The sequence below is a fragment of the Narcine bancroftii genome, chromosome 3 (assembly GCF_036971445.1).
Source record: "Narcine bancroftii isolate sNarBan1 chromosome 3, sNarBan1.hap1, whole genome shotgun sequence".
NCBI classification, from domain to species: Eukaryota; Metazoa; Chordata; class Chondrichthyes; order Torpediniformes; family Narcinidae; genus Narcine; species Narcine bancroftii.
Window position 1 is genome coordinate 235,203,585 of NC_091471.1, and position 13,294 is coordinate 235,216,878.

Sequence of the window (13,294 nt, forward strand, 5' to 3'; positions counted from 1 at the left end):
GGGTTGGAGGGTGTAAACAGTCACGTTTGGCAACACCACACTGGTATTACAGGAGAATCTGTCCATTGTGTTTTCTTATGTAAACAGTCACAATGCAGTATGTAACACCAATAAGCCATAATGGGACCTACCCATCATGATTTCCCATGTAAACAGTCATGCTTCAGATTGTAACACCAACGTACCGTCATTGTAACTTGACCATGTGTTTTTTCTATGTAGATGGTCGTGCATTTGGTTTATGCCATTATGGGAACCTGCCCAGTGTTTTCCTATGTAAACTGTCACACCCTGCCGTTACAGATCCCGGTGGTGTGCAGCCCCATGTTTGTGGACGCATTCGAGCCAAAACGCACCATCCAGCACCTGGGCACTCCTCTCACTGTTCTGGAGTGCACCGACCTGTTCTTCAAGGGGCAGACCAAGGAGCGGTGCCGCCTACAAACCAGTCAGCCCTACCGTGGTCACTATGTGCGGCGCGGCTACACCCTGGTCTCCGCCACCGACTACATCACCTTTGCCACCAGCCTGGCCTTCGGCATCTGGGCGCATGGCAACGAGCAGGGTCAGCTGGAGGAGGAGGAAAGGGTAGAGGAGGTGGGCAAGGGGCAGAGCAGCCCACAACTGCCCTCCTTCCTACTGGGGGGCTGCCCGACGGACGAGCAGCGGGCCCTGTCCCGGGAGGTGCTGAGCGTCCGCAGCCACGTGGAAAAGGTGCTAAACTACCGCTTCCTCAAGTGTGTCTACCCCCGGAGCATGGAGGCTCAGGTGGACCGGGCCTGGACCATCTGTTCCTACCTCGTCTGCCTCTTGCAAGACCACATGGGGTTGCGATGAAGGGGAAGCCCTGCAGGGGGTTCTCGCTAGGCGATTGAGTAGACCCGGCCAGGGGGGAGAGTGGAGGCGCTAAGCATTCCTTGGGGGCAGGTAAAGGGAAAAAACCCTTCCCAGGCAGGTGGAGAGCCCCCTTCTCCTGCCACATTGCTGGGGCATAGGTCCATCAGGGAAAGGTAGAGGGCAGATTCCTTTCAGGACACGGTGGGGGGGTGGGAGAAGATCAATTCCGATCTGCTGTTGGACATCAGGGGAGGGTGCATGGGGATTTATCAAGGGAGAGGTGGTGGGAAGGGAAAGATAGGGACATGCTTGACTGGCTCTGCAGATCAGCAGTGTTTTATCAAACCTTTATTAAATGTGTTAAACCCAAAGATCGAGTTCAATATGTGATCAAGTACATCAGGGTTGGGAGGTGGGGGGGTAGTCAGGATCCTGCTCCCCATCACCACTCCCGAGAGTATCCCCCCCCCCCAACAAACCCGGTACCAGACAAGAGATAAGGTGATGACAAGAAGTAGTTTATTAAAGGAAGGGAGACACTCAGTTCTTGTATCCGCAGCTCGCTCTCCTGCCCCTGGCTCGCTCAAACTTGCGTCCCTTCGATTGGATGTAGGGCCTGGAGAAGAGAGAGGGAGGGGGGGGGTTAGAGAGGCGGCTATCCTTGGGGGAGGGGCAGGTAGGAAAAGGGCTGAGAGGAGGAGGTTGGAAAGGTACGTGCGGCGAGAGGAGTGTGGGGAGAGGAGAGTGCAACAACGGGGACGGCAGTGTTAGATGGTGTAGAGAAAGGGGGTGGAGCAGAGAGGCCGGGGAGGGGTGAGAGTGAGGCGGAGCAGATTCATACTTGGTGTGACTGTGGGGTGTTCCAGTAGCAGGTCCGAAATGCCTGTACACCTTCCTTCCCTTACGAGGCCCTGTAACAGGAGATGCTCGATTAGAATGGAGACTGACATCTGCCTCATGCTGGGAGTGTGTAACGGGACGGGGGAGAGGGAGCTTCACTCTCCATCTGACCCCTGGATCTTGGGGCAGGACGGGAGAGGGAGCTTCATTCTCTGTCCCACCCCAGGAGTGTGTGACAGGACAGGAGAGAGGGAGCTTCACTCACCTGAAAGCAGAACGGTGCCCTGACCTTTGGGAGCAGCAAGGGCCAACTGGTCAAAGGTCATGATGTGACCTCCAGCCTTTAGGATGCGATGCCTGGCGTTGTCTGTCACACGGAGGGCACACACCTGAGGAGAACAGCGCTGGTCAGTGTCTGAACCGTCCCCTTTACTCCACATCTAGTCAGACCACATCTGCAGAGAGGCTTTTAAGGACCAGAGATGTCCCTTTTTCTGCTTCTCGACTTCTGTTACTAATATCAAGACGCGTTCTCATTTCAACATTTGAAATGTTTCAACGAGATTCCTCCTCATTCTCGTAAATTCCAGTAAACACAGGCCAAGAACTGTCAAATGCTCCTCATACAACCTTTCCATTCCCGGTATCATCCTGGTAAACCTCCTCTGAACCCTCTCCAACATCAACACATCCTTTCGGAAATGAGGAGCCCAAAACTACTCCCAACACTCCATGTGAGGGCTCATCAGGGCCTTATAAAGCCTCCACGTCACATCCCTACACTTGTAATCTATTCCTCCTGAAACGAACACCAGCATCACATTTGGCTTCTTCACCAGCGGCTCAACTGGCCCATTTAACCAGGACGTCCCGCAAGAGGACTCCCAGGTTATCACATGGGATCCCTGGTTTAAGTTAGAAGATTCAGGAGCATATACTAAACTGCAAGGTCCAGAGCACGGGTAAATAGGCCCTTAAGATAGGGTGGTCAAAACAGCTTTCGGAATGGCATGAAGTTCCACTGTGGTAGGGACAGATCCATGGATAGGATGGGTTTAGATGGGTAGGGGCAGGTGGGACCAGTGTGGGTGGGACAGGTCCATGGATAGGATGGGTTTAGAGGGATAGAAGCAGGTGGGACCAGTGTGGGTGGGTCGAATCCATGGATAGGACGGGTTTAGAGGGGTTGGGGCAAGTGGGACCAGTGTGGGTGGGGCGGATCCATGGACTGGATGCATTTAGAGGGATAGGGGCAGGTAGGACCAGTGTGGGTGGGACAGATCCATGGATAGGACGGGGTTTAGAGGGATAGAGGCAGGTGAGACCAATGTGGTTGGGACATATCCATGGATAGGATGGGTTTAGAGGAGTAGAGGCAGATGGGACCAGTGTGGGTGGGACAGATCCATGGATAGGATGGGTTTAGAGGGATAGAGGCAGGTGAGACCAATGTGGGTGGGACAAACCCATGGATAAGATAGGTTTAGAGGAAAGTTTTAGTCGCCCAGCTGTGGGAAGAATGTCACTGAGCTGGAGAGTAGGATGGTAAAAATTTCCCTGGGATCTAAAGGGGTCTCAAGTATCAACCTGTGATACTGATCATTCTGGAGCTTTATAAACCCAGCAGGGGTGTGGATCAGGTGGATAGAGACTGTCTCTCTCCACCCCCAACCCCCACCAAGGGTTAGCAGCTAGGAGTCTGGCGATCAAACTACAGTAAAACCTCGTTAGAACACGGTAGTTGGGCCCAAGATTTCGTACCGCAGTTCAGCCGAGTTGCAGAACAGATGCATTTGGTCATGATTGAAGATGCAGCAGGAAAAAATAATTTAAGCCCACCCAAATTGATGCTGCTGGTCTACCCCCCTTGCCCACCCTCCTCGCGCTGCTGGTCTCTCGCCCTCACCCGACATAGGAGTCCATTTTTGAGTTTGTGGCTGTTAGCCTGTCGTCCTAAAATCAATGTTTGGGGTCCATAGACACCCGTGCTATATATGATTCCGCGGATTAACAAATCGTGTTCTGACAACTTTTCACTGTCGTCTCCTTGGTGCAGATCTCTGCACCTACCCTGCAGTGTCCCATGCAGGAGTGGAGAATGGAACGCATCGCCCCATGGCAGACGCGGATCTTTCATCCCACACTGCCCGTATTAGCCCATTGGGTAATGGGCATGGTTCCCCTACTATCGACACTGCAGGCAGCACACCGATCCTTCCAAACCTCCCACACCCCCAAACCCAGAGGGGAAGGGCAGTAACTCACCTTGAGTTTGGGGATGTCCCAAATACGAACATCATCTGTGATCGTTCCCACCACCACTGCCGTCTTGTTCTCACGTCCAGACAGTTTCATCTTCCGCACCTGAGGGGAGACGACAGCCAGTGGGAATGCAAGGGTCCAGGGCTTCACCCTCCTCCCCGCCCATTGGGGCAGGGAGGAGATAAGGGGGATAGGAGTGTGTGACGGGATAGGCGACAGGGAGCTTTACACTGTGTCCCACCCCAAGAGTGGGTGACAGGATTGGGAGGGGGAGCTTCACTCTGTGTTCCACCCTGGGAGTGTGTGAATGGACGAGGGAGAGGGAGCTTCACTCTGTGTTCCACCCTGGGAGTGTGTGAATGGACGAGGGAGAGGGAGCTTCACTCTGTGTTCCACCCTGGGAGTGTGTGAATGGACGAGGGAGAGGGAGCTTCACTCTGTGTTCCACCCTGGGAGTGTGTGAATGGACGAGGGAGAGGGAGCTTCACTCTGTGTCCCACCCCCAATGTGTGAATCAGGAGATTCACTGTGTCCCACCCCGGGATTGTTTGACGGGATAGGAGGAGAGGGAGATTTCCTGTGTCCCATCCTGGGAGTGTGTGACAGGACGAAAAAGAGGGAGATTCAATGTGTCGCACCCCGGCAGTGTGTGATGGGATGGGGTACGCTCTCCCTTGATACTCACCAGACGAGCCAAGGAGAGTGGGGGTCGGTTCGTCCGGCTCATGAAGAGTCGTTTGAGAACAACCTTGTTGAATGGTGCATTGGAGCGACGGGCAAGGAAACGGTACAGCTGTGGAGTCAGCAAATCAATATCAGCTCCCTCCCACTCTCTCCCTTCAGCGCAGTCCCCCAATTCCCCCTTCAACCAGTCTCCAACTGACATTATCTCACCCTCCTCCCATTCCCCTCCCCATCCCACTCACATTCTCCTCCTGTCCTCATTACTCCCTACCTCATATACTCAGCCTTCAGACACCTCTCCCCGCCCCTCTCCTCAATCAACTCTCGTCATTTCATTCCCTCTCCCCCCTTGCCTTCACCCACCTCCTCTCTGCTCCCCATTCCATCCCCTTCCCCTCCCCTAACGCAAAGCTCGCATCCCGGGTGCTCACCTTGACAAGGAGCCGGAGGTAGATGTCCTGGCTCTTGGGCTCCTTGCGCCGCACCTTCCGGTCCTTGTTGTGACGGATGTCGATCCCCTACAGGCAGGGCAACGGAGAGAGACGGGGGTCAAACCCTGTGGGAACACCCTGTTTCTCATCACCCCCTCTCCCCACCGTCCCACTCTCCCTCACCCTCTCTATCCCTCCTCCCATCCCGGTCCCCTCTCGCCCCCCCCCCCCCAGCTGCCTACCCCTCACCCTCTTGGCGCTGGACCGTCCCCCCGCGCCCTCCCGCCCCTTGGACCCCGGCTCCGGTCCTCCGCGCAGGTGGATGGCGGCAGATTGCACTTGGGCAGTGGCCCCGCTCCCGGTCACCAACCATTTTGAGCGGCGGCGGAAGCGAGAAAGAGAGGCTGATGGGTAATCTCGCTACGAGGGGCTGGTCTCGCGAGATGTGGAGGGCCGGCGCACTGCACCGCAGAATTCAACGTGGTGGGGCGGGCGGGGAAAGGGCGGTGGTCCGCCAGCAGCAGCGCCGCCGCCACCAATTGGGCCGGAGGGCGCTCTGCACCGCGGAGCTCCAGGCAGAGACGGCGGTGGTCTTCGAGCAGCAGCGCCGCCAACGACGAAATGGACATCACTGAATTCAAAATGCTGGACAAAATCAGCCGGGTGAAGTTCAGATTTATTGTCAAACGTGAGATCACGTACAACCCTGAAGTTCCTTTATCCTGCAGGCAGAATTATTTTACGGAGTCCAGAGGACCCCAAAAACCAACAGCAATAGATCTGCACCACATCACAGGGTTACTTAAACAAAAGTTGTTTTTAATTATATTTGAACAGGAAAACAGAATTAAACTCTAACTTATTACTTAACCTATCTAACTACTCTAATACTACCCCCCCCCCCCCCCCACTCTAATACTAAGCGCGGGTATGTGTAATGTATATTTAAGTTTAGAAAAGTTCTTTGGATCACAGTCCAATCTCACTGGTTGCAGGCAATTCTTGTTCTATGCACAGAAGTTAGCCTTATCAAAGTTCACCAGGCTTTGGTGCCTAACAGGCAAATGGTTACCACTCAGGAGGGTTCTTGCTGGTTTTCAGAGAGAGATTCCTTTTCCAGGACATCCGCAACTGATTCCTTCTCAATCAGTCTTGCTGATGAAACCTGCCCCCTTCAGGGTCCTCTTTCTTTCAGGTCACCTTTCAGGCTGCCAATCTCCTCCTTTGACCAGGCAGCCTTCCAAAGTTTGCAAACTTGTCCTTCTGGAACTGATTGCTCTATCTCTCTGTTTCACACCCTCCCTCTCTGAGAGCAAAACTCTTCTCTCCTGTCTGCAAAGATCACATGCTCTCCCAGGCAAGCTGTTGCCTCCTACAAAAAGCATTCTGCAAAAGTCCTACAAATAATCTGTGTTTTAAAATGTGTGTGCGCAAGCTGCTCTAAAAATTCCTCCCAAACCTCCTCTAAATACTCTGTCACAATTACCACTAATTCTACAGTGTAAAGCATGTAAACAAGCAAATAATCTGTTAACAGTTAATGAATGTAAACAGAAGTACATCACAACATTCGGTGGACTTCGTGGATGAAGTAAAAGCACACGTTGCTGGAGAAAGTCCACAGGTCAAACAGTGACCTTAACGTAGCAAAGGTAAAGATACAGAACCAGCGTTTTGGGCTTGAGCACTTTATCAGGGTATGAGAAAATGCTGTCAGGTGTCTGAACAAAAAAGTAGGTAGAGGCAGGAGACACCAGCATTGAGGGGGAGGGAGAGATGGTGGGACAGGGTGGGTGGACTGGACAAACTGGAAAGGGGAGGGGAAAGAAAAAGCAAGTAGGAAAATGAGTCTCCAGGCCCCTTCAAACTACTATGTAAAATGGGGTTGACTCGCCTGGTTAGCGCCCCAGTTAGAAAGGGTCTGACCCTGTCAACCCCGTCGGAATCCAACCAGATCCCTGACCTACCTCAGAGGTCGTCGGTTAAATTGACCCAGGTTGCTTCCGCCAGCGATTTGAAAGCAAAAGCAGCCGACCCACTTATTCTGATGACGTCAGCGCTGTGCATGTATCTGCGCGTCACCGGGCAGCCAGCACCCGAACATCGAACAGTACTTCTGGTGACTGCATGATGCGCCATCGCCAGGTCAGGGATTTAATGGGTCGACTCCCCCTGCCATGCACAAAGCCATGTACAAAAATAAACAACTGACTGTGCCATGCAGAGAGATCAAAGAAAATCAATGAAATGCACAAGCATCCTTAAATGAGTCCCTGATCAAGTCTGTCGCTGAGGAGTCTGATGGTGGAGAGTAGCTGCTGTTCCTGAACCTGCTGGTGCGAGTCTTGTGGCCCCTCGACCTCTTTCCTGATGGCAGCAGCGAGAACAGAGCGTGTGCTGGGTGGTGGAGGTCCTTGACCATCGCTCTCCATCAGCAGTGCTCCCTGTAGATGTAAGAGGCTCCAAAAGCTCTGTGGGGAGACGTTGTTTCCAATTCACGCTGACTGAACAAATTGTACTGTACTGTTAGAGGTAGGTACGCTGTTCCCTTCGGTGGGGGGAAGACCAGAACTAGGGGACGTAGCCTCAGGATCCAGGGTATTAGATTTAGGACAGAGATGAGGAGGAACTGCCATTCCCAGTGGGTGGGGAATCCGTGGAATTCGCTGCCCTTGGAAGCAGCGGAGGTTTTTTTTTATTAAAATTTTTTATTTTTCACACCATAAACCACATTGACCAAGATACATACATTTTCCTTTTCAAATATATACAGTGTCATTTTCTCCCCCCCACCTCTTCCCATCCCACCCTCCCTACCTCCCCCACCATCCATTTAAAGTACAAAATCTAAGTTACATTAAACCAGTCAAATAATGTTGTCATTCAATAAAAATAAACAAGAAATTACACTGAGTCAATTCTTTTCATTTCTTTCTCCTTTCGTTAATTTAGGTGGTAAATGTCCCCGGTAGGTTTTCTCTATTGTGTTTCATGTATGGCTCCAATATTTGTTCAAATATTTCAATATTTCTTAAACTATATGTTATTTTTTCTAATGGAATACATTTATTCATTTCTATATACCATTGTTGTATTCTCAAATTATCTTCCAATTTCCAAGTTGACATAATACATTTTTTTGCTACGGCTAGAGCTATATTAACAAATCTTTTTTGTGCACCATCCAAATCAACTCCAAATTCTTTGTTTTTTATGTTACTTAGGAGGAAGATCTCTGGATTTTTTGGTATATTGCTTTTTGTGATTTTATTTAATATCTGGTTAAGATCTTCCCAAAATTTTTTCACTTTCTCACATGTCCAGATTGCATGAACTGTTTTTCCCATTTCCTTTTTACAACGAAAACATCTGTCAGATACTGTTGGGTCCCATTTATTTAACTTTTGAGGTGTAATATATAGCCTGTGTATCCAGTTATATTGTATCATACGTAACCTCGTATTTATTGTATTTCTCATAGTTCCTGAGCATAACTTCTCCCATGTTTCCTGTTTAGATCTTGTTCCCATTTTTGTTTAGTTTTACCATTTGTTTCCTCATTCTCCTTTTCTTGTAGTTTAATATACATGTTTGTGATAATTTTTTTGATTATCATTGTGTCTGTAATCACATATTCAAAATTACTTCCCTCTGGTAACCTCAGACTGCTTCCCAATTTGTCCTTCAAGTAAGATTTCAGTTGGTAGTATGCCAACACTGTATCGTGAGTTATATTATATTTATCCTTCATTTGTTCAAAGGATAATAATTTATATCCTGAAAAACAATTTTCTATTCTTTTGATCCCTTTTTTCTCCCATTCTCTAAAGGAAAGGTTATCTATTGTAAAAGGAAGTAACTGATTTTGCGTCATTATTAGTTTTGGTAATTGGTAATTTGTTTTATTCCTTTCTACATGAATCTTCTTCCAAATATTGAGCAGATGATGTAATACTGGAGAACTCCTATGTTGTACCAATTTTTCATCCCATTTATATAATATGTGTTCAGGTATGTTTTCCCCTATTTTATCTAGTTCTAATCTAGTCCAATCTGGCTTTTCCCTTGTTTGGTAAAAATCTGATAGGTATCTTAATTGTGCGGCTCTATAATAATTTTTAAAGTTTGGCAGTTGTAAGCCTCCTTGTTTATACCATTCTGTTAATTTATCTAGTGCTATCCTCGGTTTCCCCCCTTTCCATAAAAATTTCCTTATTATTTTCTTTAACTCCTTGAAGAATTTCTCTGTCAAGTGTATTGGCAATGCCTGAAAGAGGTATAGTATCCTTGGGAAAATGTTCATTTTAATACAGTTTATCCTTCCTATTAGTGTTAGTGGTAAATCTTTCCAATGCTCTAAATCGCCCTGTAATTTTTTCATCAGTGGATAATAATTGAGTTTATTTAGATGGCCGGGATTTTTATTTATTTGTATACCTAGGTATCTTATTGCTTGCATTTGCCATCTGAATGGTGATTCTTTCTTAAATTTTGAGAAATCCGCATTATTCATTGGCATTGCTTCACTTTTATTTACGTTAATCTTGTAACCCGACACTTCTCCATATTCCTTCAATTTCTTATGTAATTCTTTTATTGATAGTTCTGGTTCTGTTAAGTATACTATAACGTCATCTGCAAATAAACTGATTTTATATTCCTTGTCTTTTATTTTTATCCCTTTTATTTTATTTTCTGTTCTTATCAATTCTGCTAGTGGTTCTATAGCTAACGCGAACAATAAGGGTGATAGTGCCTTGTTGATCTGCTTAAGTTAAATTGCTTTGATAAATATACATTTACTGTCACTTTCGCCAATGGCCCCTTATATAATGCTTTAATCCAATTAATATACTTCTCTGGTAAACTGAATTTTTGCAATACTTTGAATAAATAATTCCATTCTACTCTGTCAAAGGCCTTCTCTGCATCTAAAGCAACTGCTACTGTTGGCGCTTTACCTCCTTCTACTGCATGAATTAAGTTAATAAATTTACAAATATTGTCTGTTGTTCGTCTTTTTTTAATAAATCCAGTTTGGTCTAGATTTACTATTTTTGGTACATAGTCGGCTAATCTGTTTGCTAATAGTTTAGCTATTATCTTATAATCTGTGTTAAGTAACGATATTGGTCTATATAACGCTGGTGCGAGTGGATCTTTCCCTTGCTTTGGTATTACTGTAATTATTGCTGTTTTACATGAATCTGGTAAGCTTTGTGTTTTGTCAATCTGGTTGATTACTTCCAGGAGGGGAGGAATTAATAAATCTCTAAATGTTTTATAGAATTCTATTGGGAATCCATCCTCTCCTGGTGTTTTATTATTCGATAGTTTTTTTTATTATCTCTTGTATTTCTACTATTTCAAATGGTTCTGTTAATTTATTTTGTTCCTCTATTTGTATATTTGGTAGTTCAATTTTAGTTAAAAATTCATCTATTTTGCCTTCTTTCCCTTCGTTTTCAGTTGGTATAATTGTTCACAGAATTCTCTAAAGTTTTCATTGATCTCCGTTGGATTATATGTGATTTGTTTGTCTTTTTTCCTTGATGCCAATACCATTTTCTTAGCTTGTTCTGTCTTAAGCTGCCATGCTAGAATTTTGTGCGTTTTTTCACCTAGTTCATAATATTTCTGTTTTGTCTTCATTATGTTCTTCTCCACCTTATATGTTTGTAGTGTTTCATATTTTATTTTTTTATCTGCCAATTCTCTTCTTTTAGTTGTATCTTCCTTCATTGCTAATTCTTTTTCTATATTTATTATTTCCCTTTCCAACTGCTCTGTTTCCTGATTATAGTCCTTCTTCATCTTGGTTACATAACTTTTTATTTGCCCTCTGATGAACGCTTTCATTGCATCCCATAGTATAAACTTATCTTTCACTGATTCCGTATTTATTTCAAAGTACATTTTAATTTGTCTTTCAATGAATTCTCTAAAATCCTGCCTTTTAAGTAGCATGGAGTTTAATCTCCATCTATACATTCTTGGAGGGATGTCCTCTAACTTTATTGTCAATATTATGGGTGAATGGTCCGATAATATTCTAGCTTTATATTCTGTTTTTCTTACTCTATCCTGCATACGAGCTGATAACAAAAATAGGTCTATTCTTGAGTATATTTTATGTCTAGCCGAGTAATATGAATATTCCTTTTCATTTGTGTGTTGTTTCCTCCATATATCCAAAAGTTGCATTTCTAGCATCGATTTAATTATAAATTTTGGTTACTTTGTTCTTTCTGTTAATTTTTTTACCAGTTTTATCCATATTTGAATCCAAATTAAGGTTGAAATCCCCTCCTATTAATATGTTCCCTTGCGTATCTGCTATCTTCAAAACAATATCTTGCATAAAGTTTTGATCTTCTTCGTTAGGTGAATATACATTGAGTAGATTCCAAAACTCCGAATATATCTGACATTTTATCATTACATATCTCACTGCTGGATCTATTATTTCCTCTTCTATTTTAATTGGTACATTTTTACTGATTAATATAGCTACTCCTCTTGCTTTTGAATTATACGACGCTGCTGTTACATGTCCTACCCAATCTCTCTTTAATTTCTTGTGCTCCAATTCAGTTAAATGTGTTTCTTGCACAAATGCTATGTCAATTTTTTCTTTTTTCAGTAAATTTAGCAGTTTCTTCCTTTTAATTTGGTTATGTATTCCGTTAATATTTAAAGTCATATAGTTCAGCGTAGCCATTTTATACTTTGTTTATCTTCCCTTTCTGTTTCTCCATCATCACCTTTCCTTCTTATCCATTTCTGCTTTCTTGTTTTGAACACTTTATAAGACAACATTTCTAAAACATCAAACATTTTCCTTATTCTCCTATTTAAAACTTCTTTAACCTCATTCTCCCCTCCCCCTCCTGAGTTGCCCTTTATCCCTTGTTGGGCAACCACATCTCCCCTCTCCATTTGGATTTGCGAATTCACTCGCAAACGTCAACTGATTTTGCAGTGACCGTAACTCCTCCCCACCCAGCCCCCCCTGGAAAAGATTTCAATTTTCATATATAACAAAGGTCACTCTTTTAATTCCCTCCTTATTCCCTCTATTCCCTTTCATTCCCTTATTAATTCTTATCTATACTCTATATATTTTCCTCTAAATACGGATACATTCATGTATACATATATATATATATATATATATATATATTATATACATATATAATATATATATATATTATATATTATATACATATATATACACACATCTATATATATATATATATATATCTTCTTCTTTGGCTTGGCTTCGCGGACGAAGATTTATGGAGGGGGTAAAAGTCCACGTCAGCTGCAGGCTCGTTTGTGGCTGACAAGTCTGATGCGGGACAGGCAGACACGGTTGCAGCGGCTGCAGGGGAAAATTGGTTGGTTGGGGTTGGCTGTTGGGTTTTTCCTCCTTTTCCTTTTGTCAGTGAGGTGGGCTCTGCGGTCTTCTTCAAAGGAGGTTGCTGCCCGCCAAACTGTGAGGCGCCAAGATACACGGTTTGAGGCGATATCAGCCCACTGGCGGTGGTCAATGTGGCAGGCACCAAGAGATTTCTTTAGGCAGTCCTTGTACCTTTTCTTTGGTGCACCTCTGTCACGGTGGCCAGTGGAGAGCTCGCCATATAACACGATCTTGGGAAGGCGATGGTCCTCCATTCTGGAGACGTGACCCACCCAGCGCAGCTGGATCTTCAGCAGCGTGGACTCGATGCTGTCGACCTCTGCCATCTCGAGTACTTCGACGTTAGGGATGAAAGCGCTCCAATGGAAGCATGAAAATTTGCAGAACAACTACAAAACAAGCAGAGAGATGAAGACATGTAATGAGAGTAAAAATGACCACGAACTATATGTGTGTGTGTGTATATGGGTATATATATATATATATATATAAATTTTCGTGCTTCCTCTGGATCCGAGAATAGTCTGTTTTGTTGCCCTGGAATAACTATTTTAAGTACTGCTGGGTACTTTAGCATAAATTTATACCCTTTTTTCCATAGGATTGTTTTTGCTGTATTAAACTCCTTCCTCTTCTTCAGGAGTTCTAAACTTATGTCTGGATAGAAAAAAATTTTTTGACCTTTGTATTCCAGTGGCTTTTTGTCTTCTCTTATTTTCTTCATTGCTTTCTCCAATATATTTTCTCTTGTTGTATATCTTAAGAATTTTACTAAAATGGATCTTGGTTTTTGCTGCGGTTGTGGTTTCAGGGCTAA

At 45.1% G+C, this 13,294-nt stretch overlaps 1 protein-coding gene across 1 annotated transcript; it reads right to left on the reverse strand.

The window, feature by feature from the left end:
- Positions 1-1,334: 1,334 nt before the first annotated feature.
- Positions 1,335-5,523, reverse strand: rpl18 (ribosomal protein L18). The gene is made up of 7 exons (XM_069927068.1): positions 5,425-5,523; positions 5,055-5,141; positions 4,625-4,732; positions 3,943-4,041; positions 1,943-2,066; positions 1,679-1,748; positions 1,335-1,453 (listed from the first exon to the last, which is right to left on the reverse strand). The coding sequence occupies exons 1-7, from the start codon at positions 5,425-5,427 to the stop codon at positions 1,378-1,380; spliced, it is 567 nt and encodes a 188-aa protein (XP_069783169.1). The 5' UTR covers positions 5,428-5,523; the 3' UTR covers positions 1,335-1,377.
- Between the last annotated feature and the right edge of the window lie 7,771 nt (positions 5,524-13,294).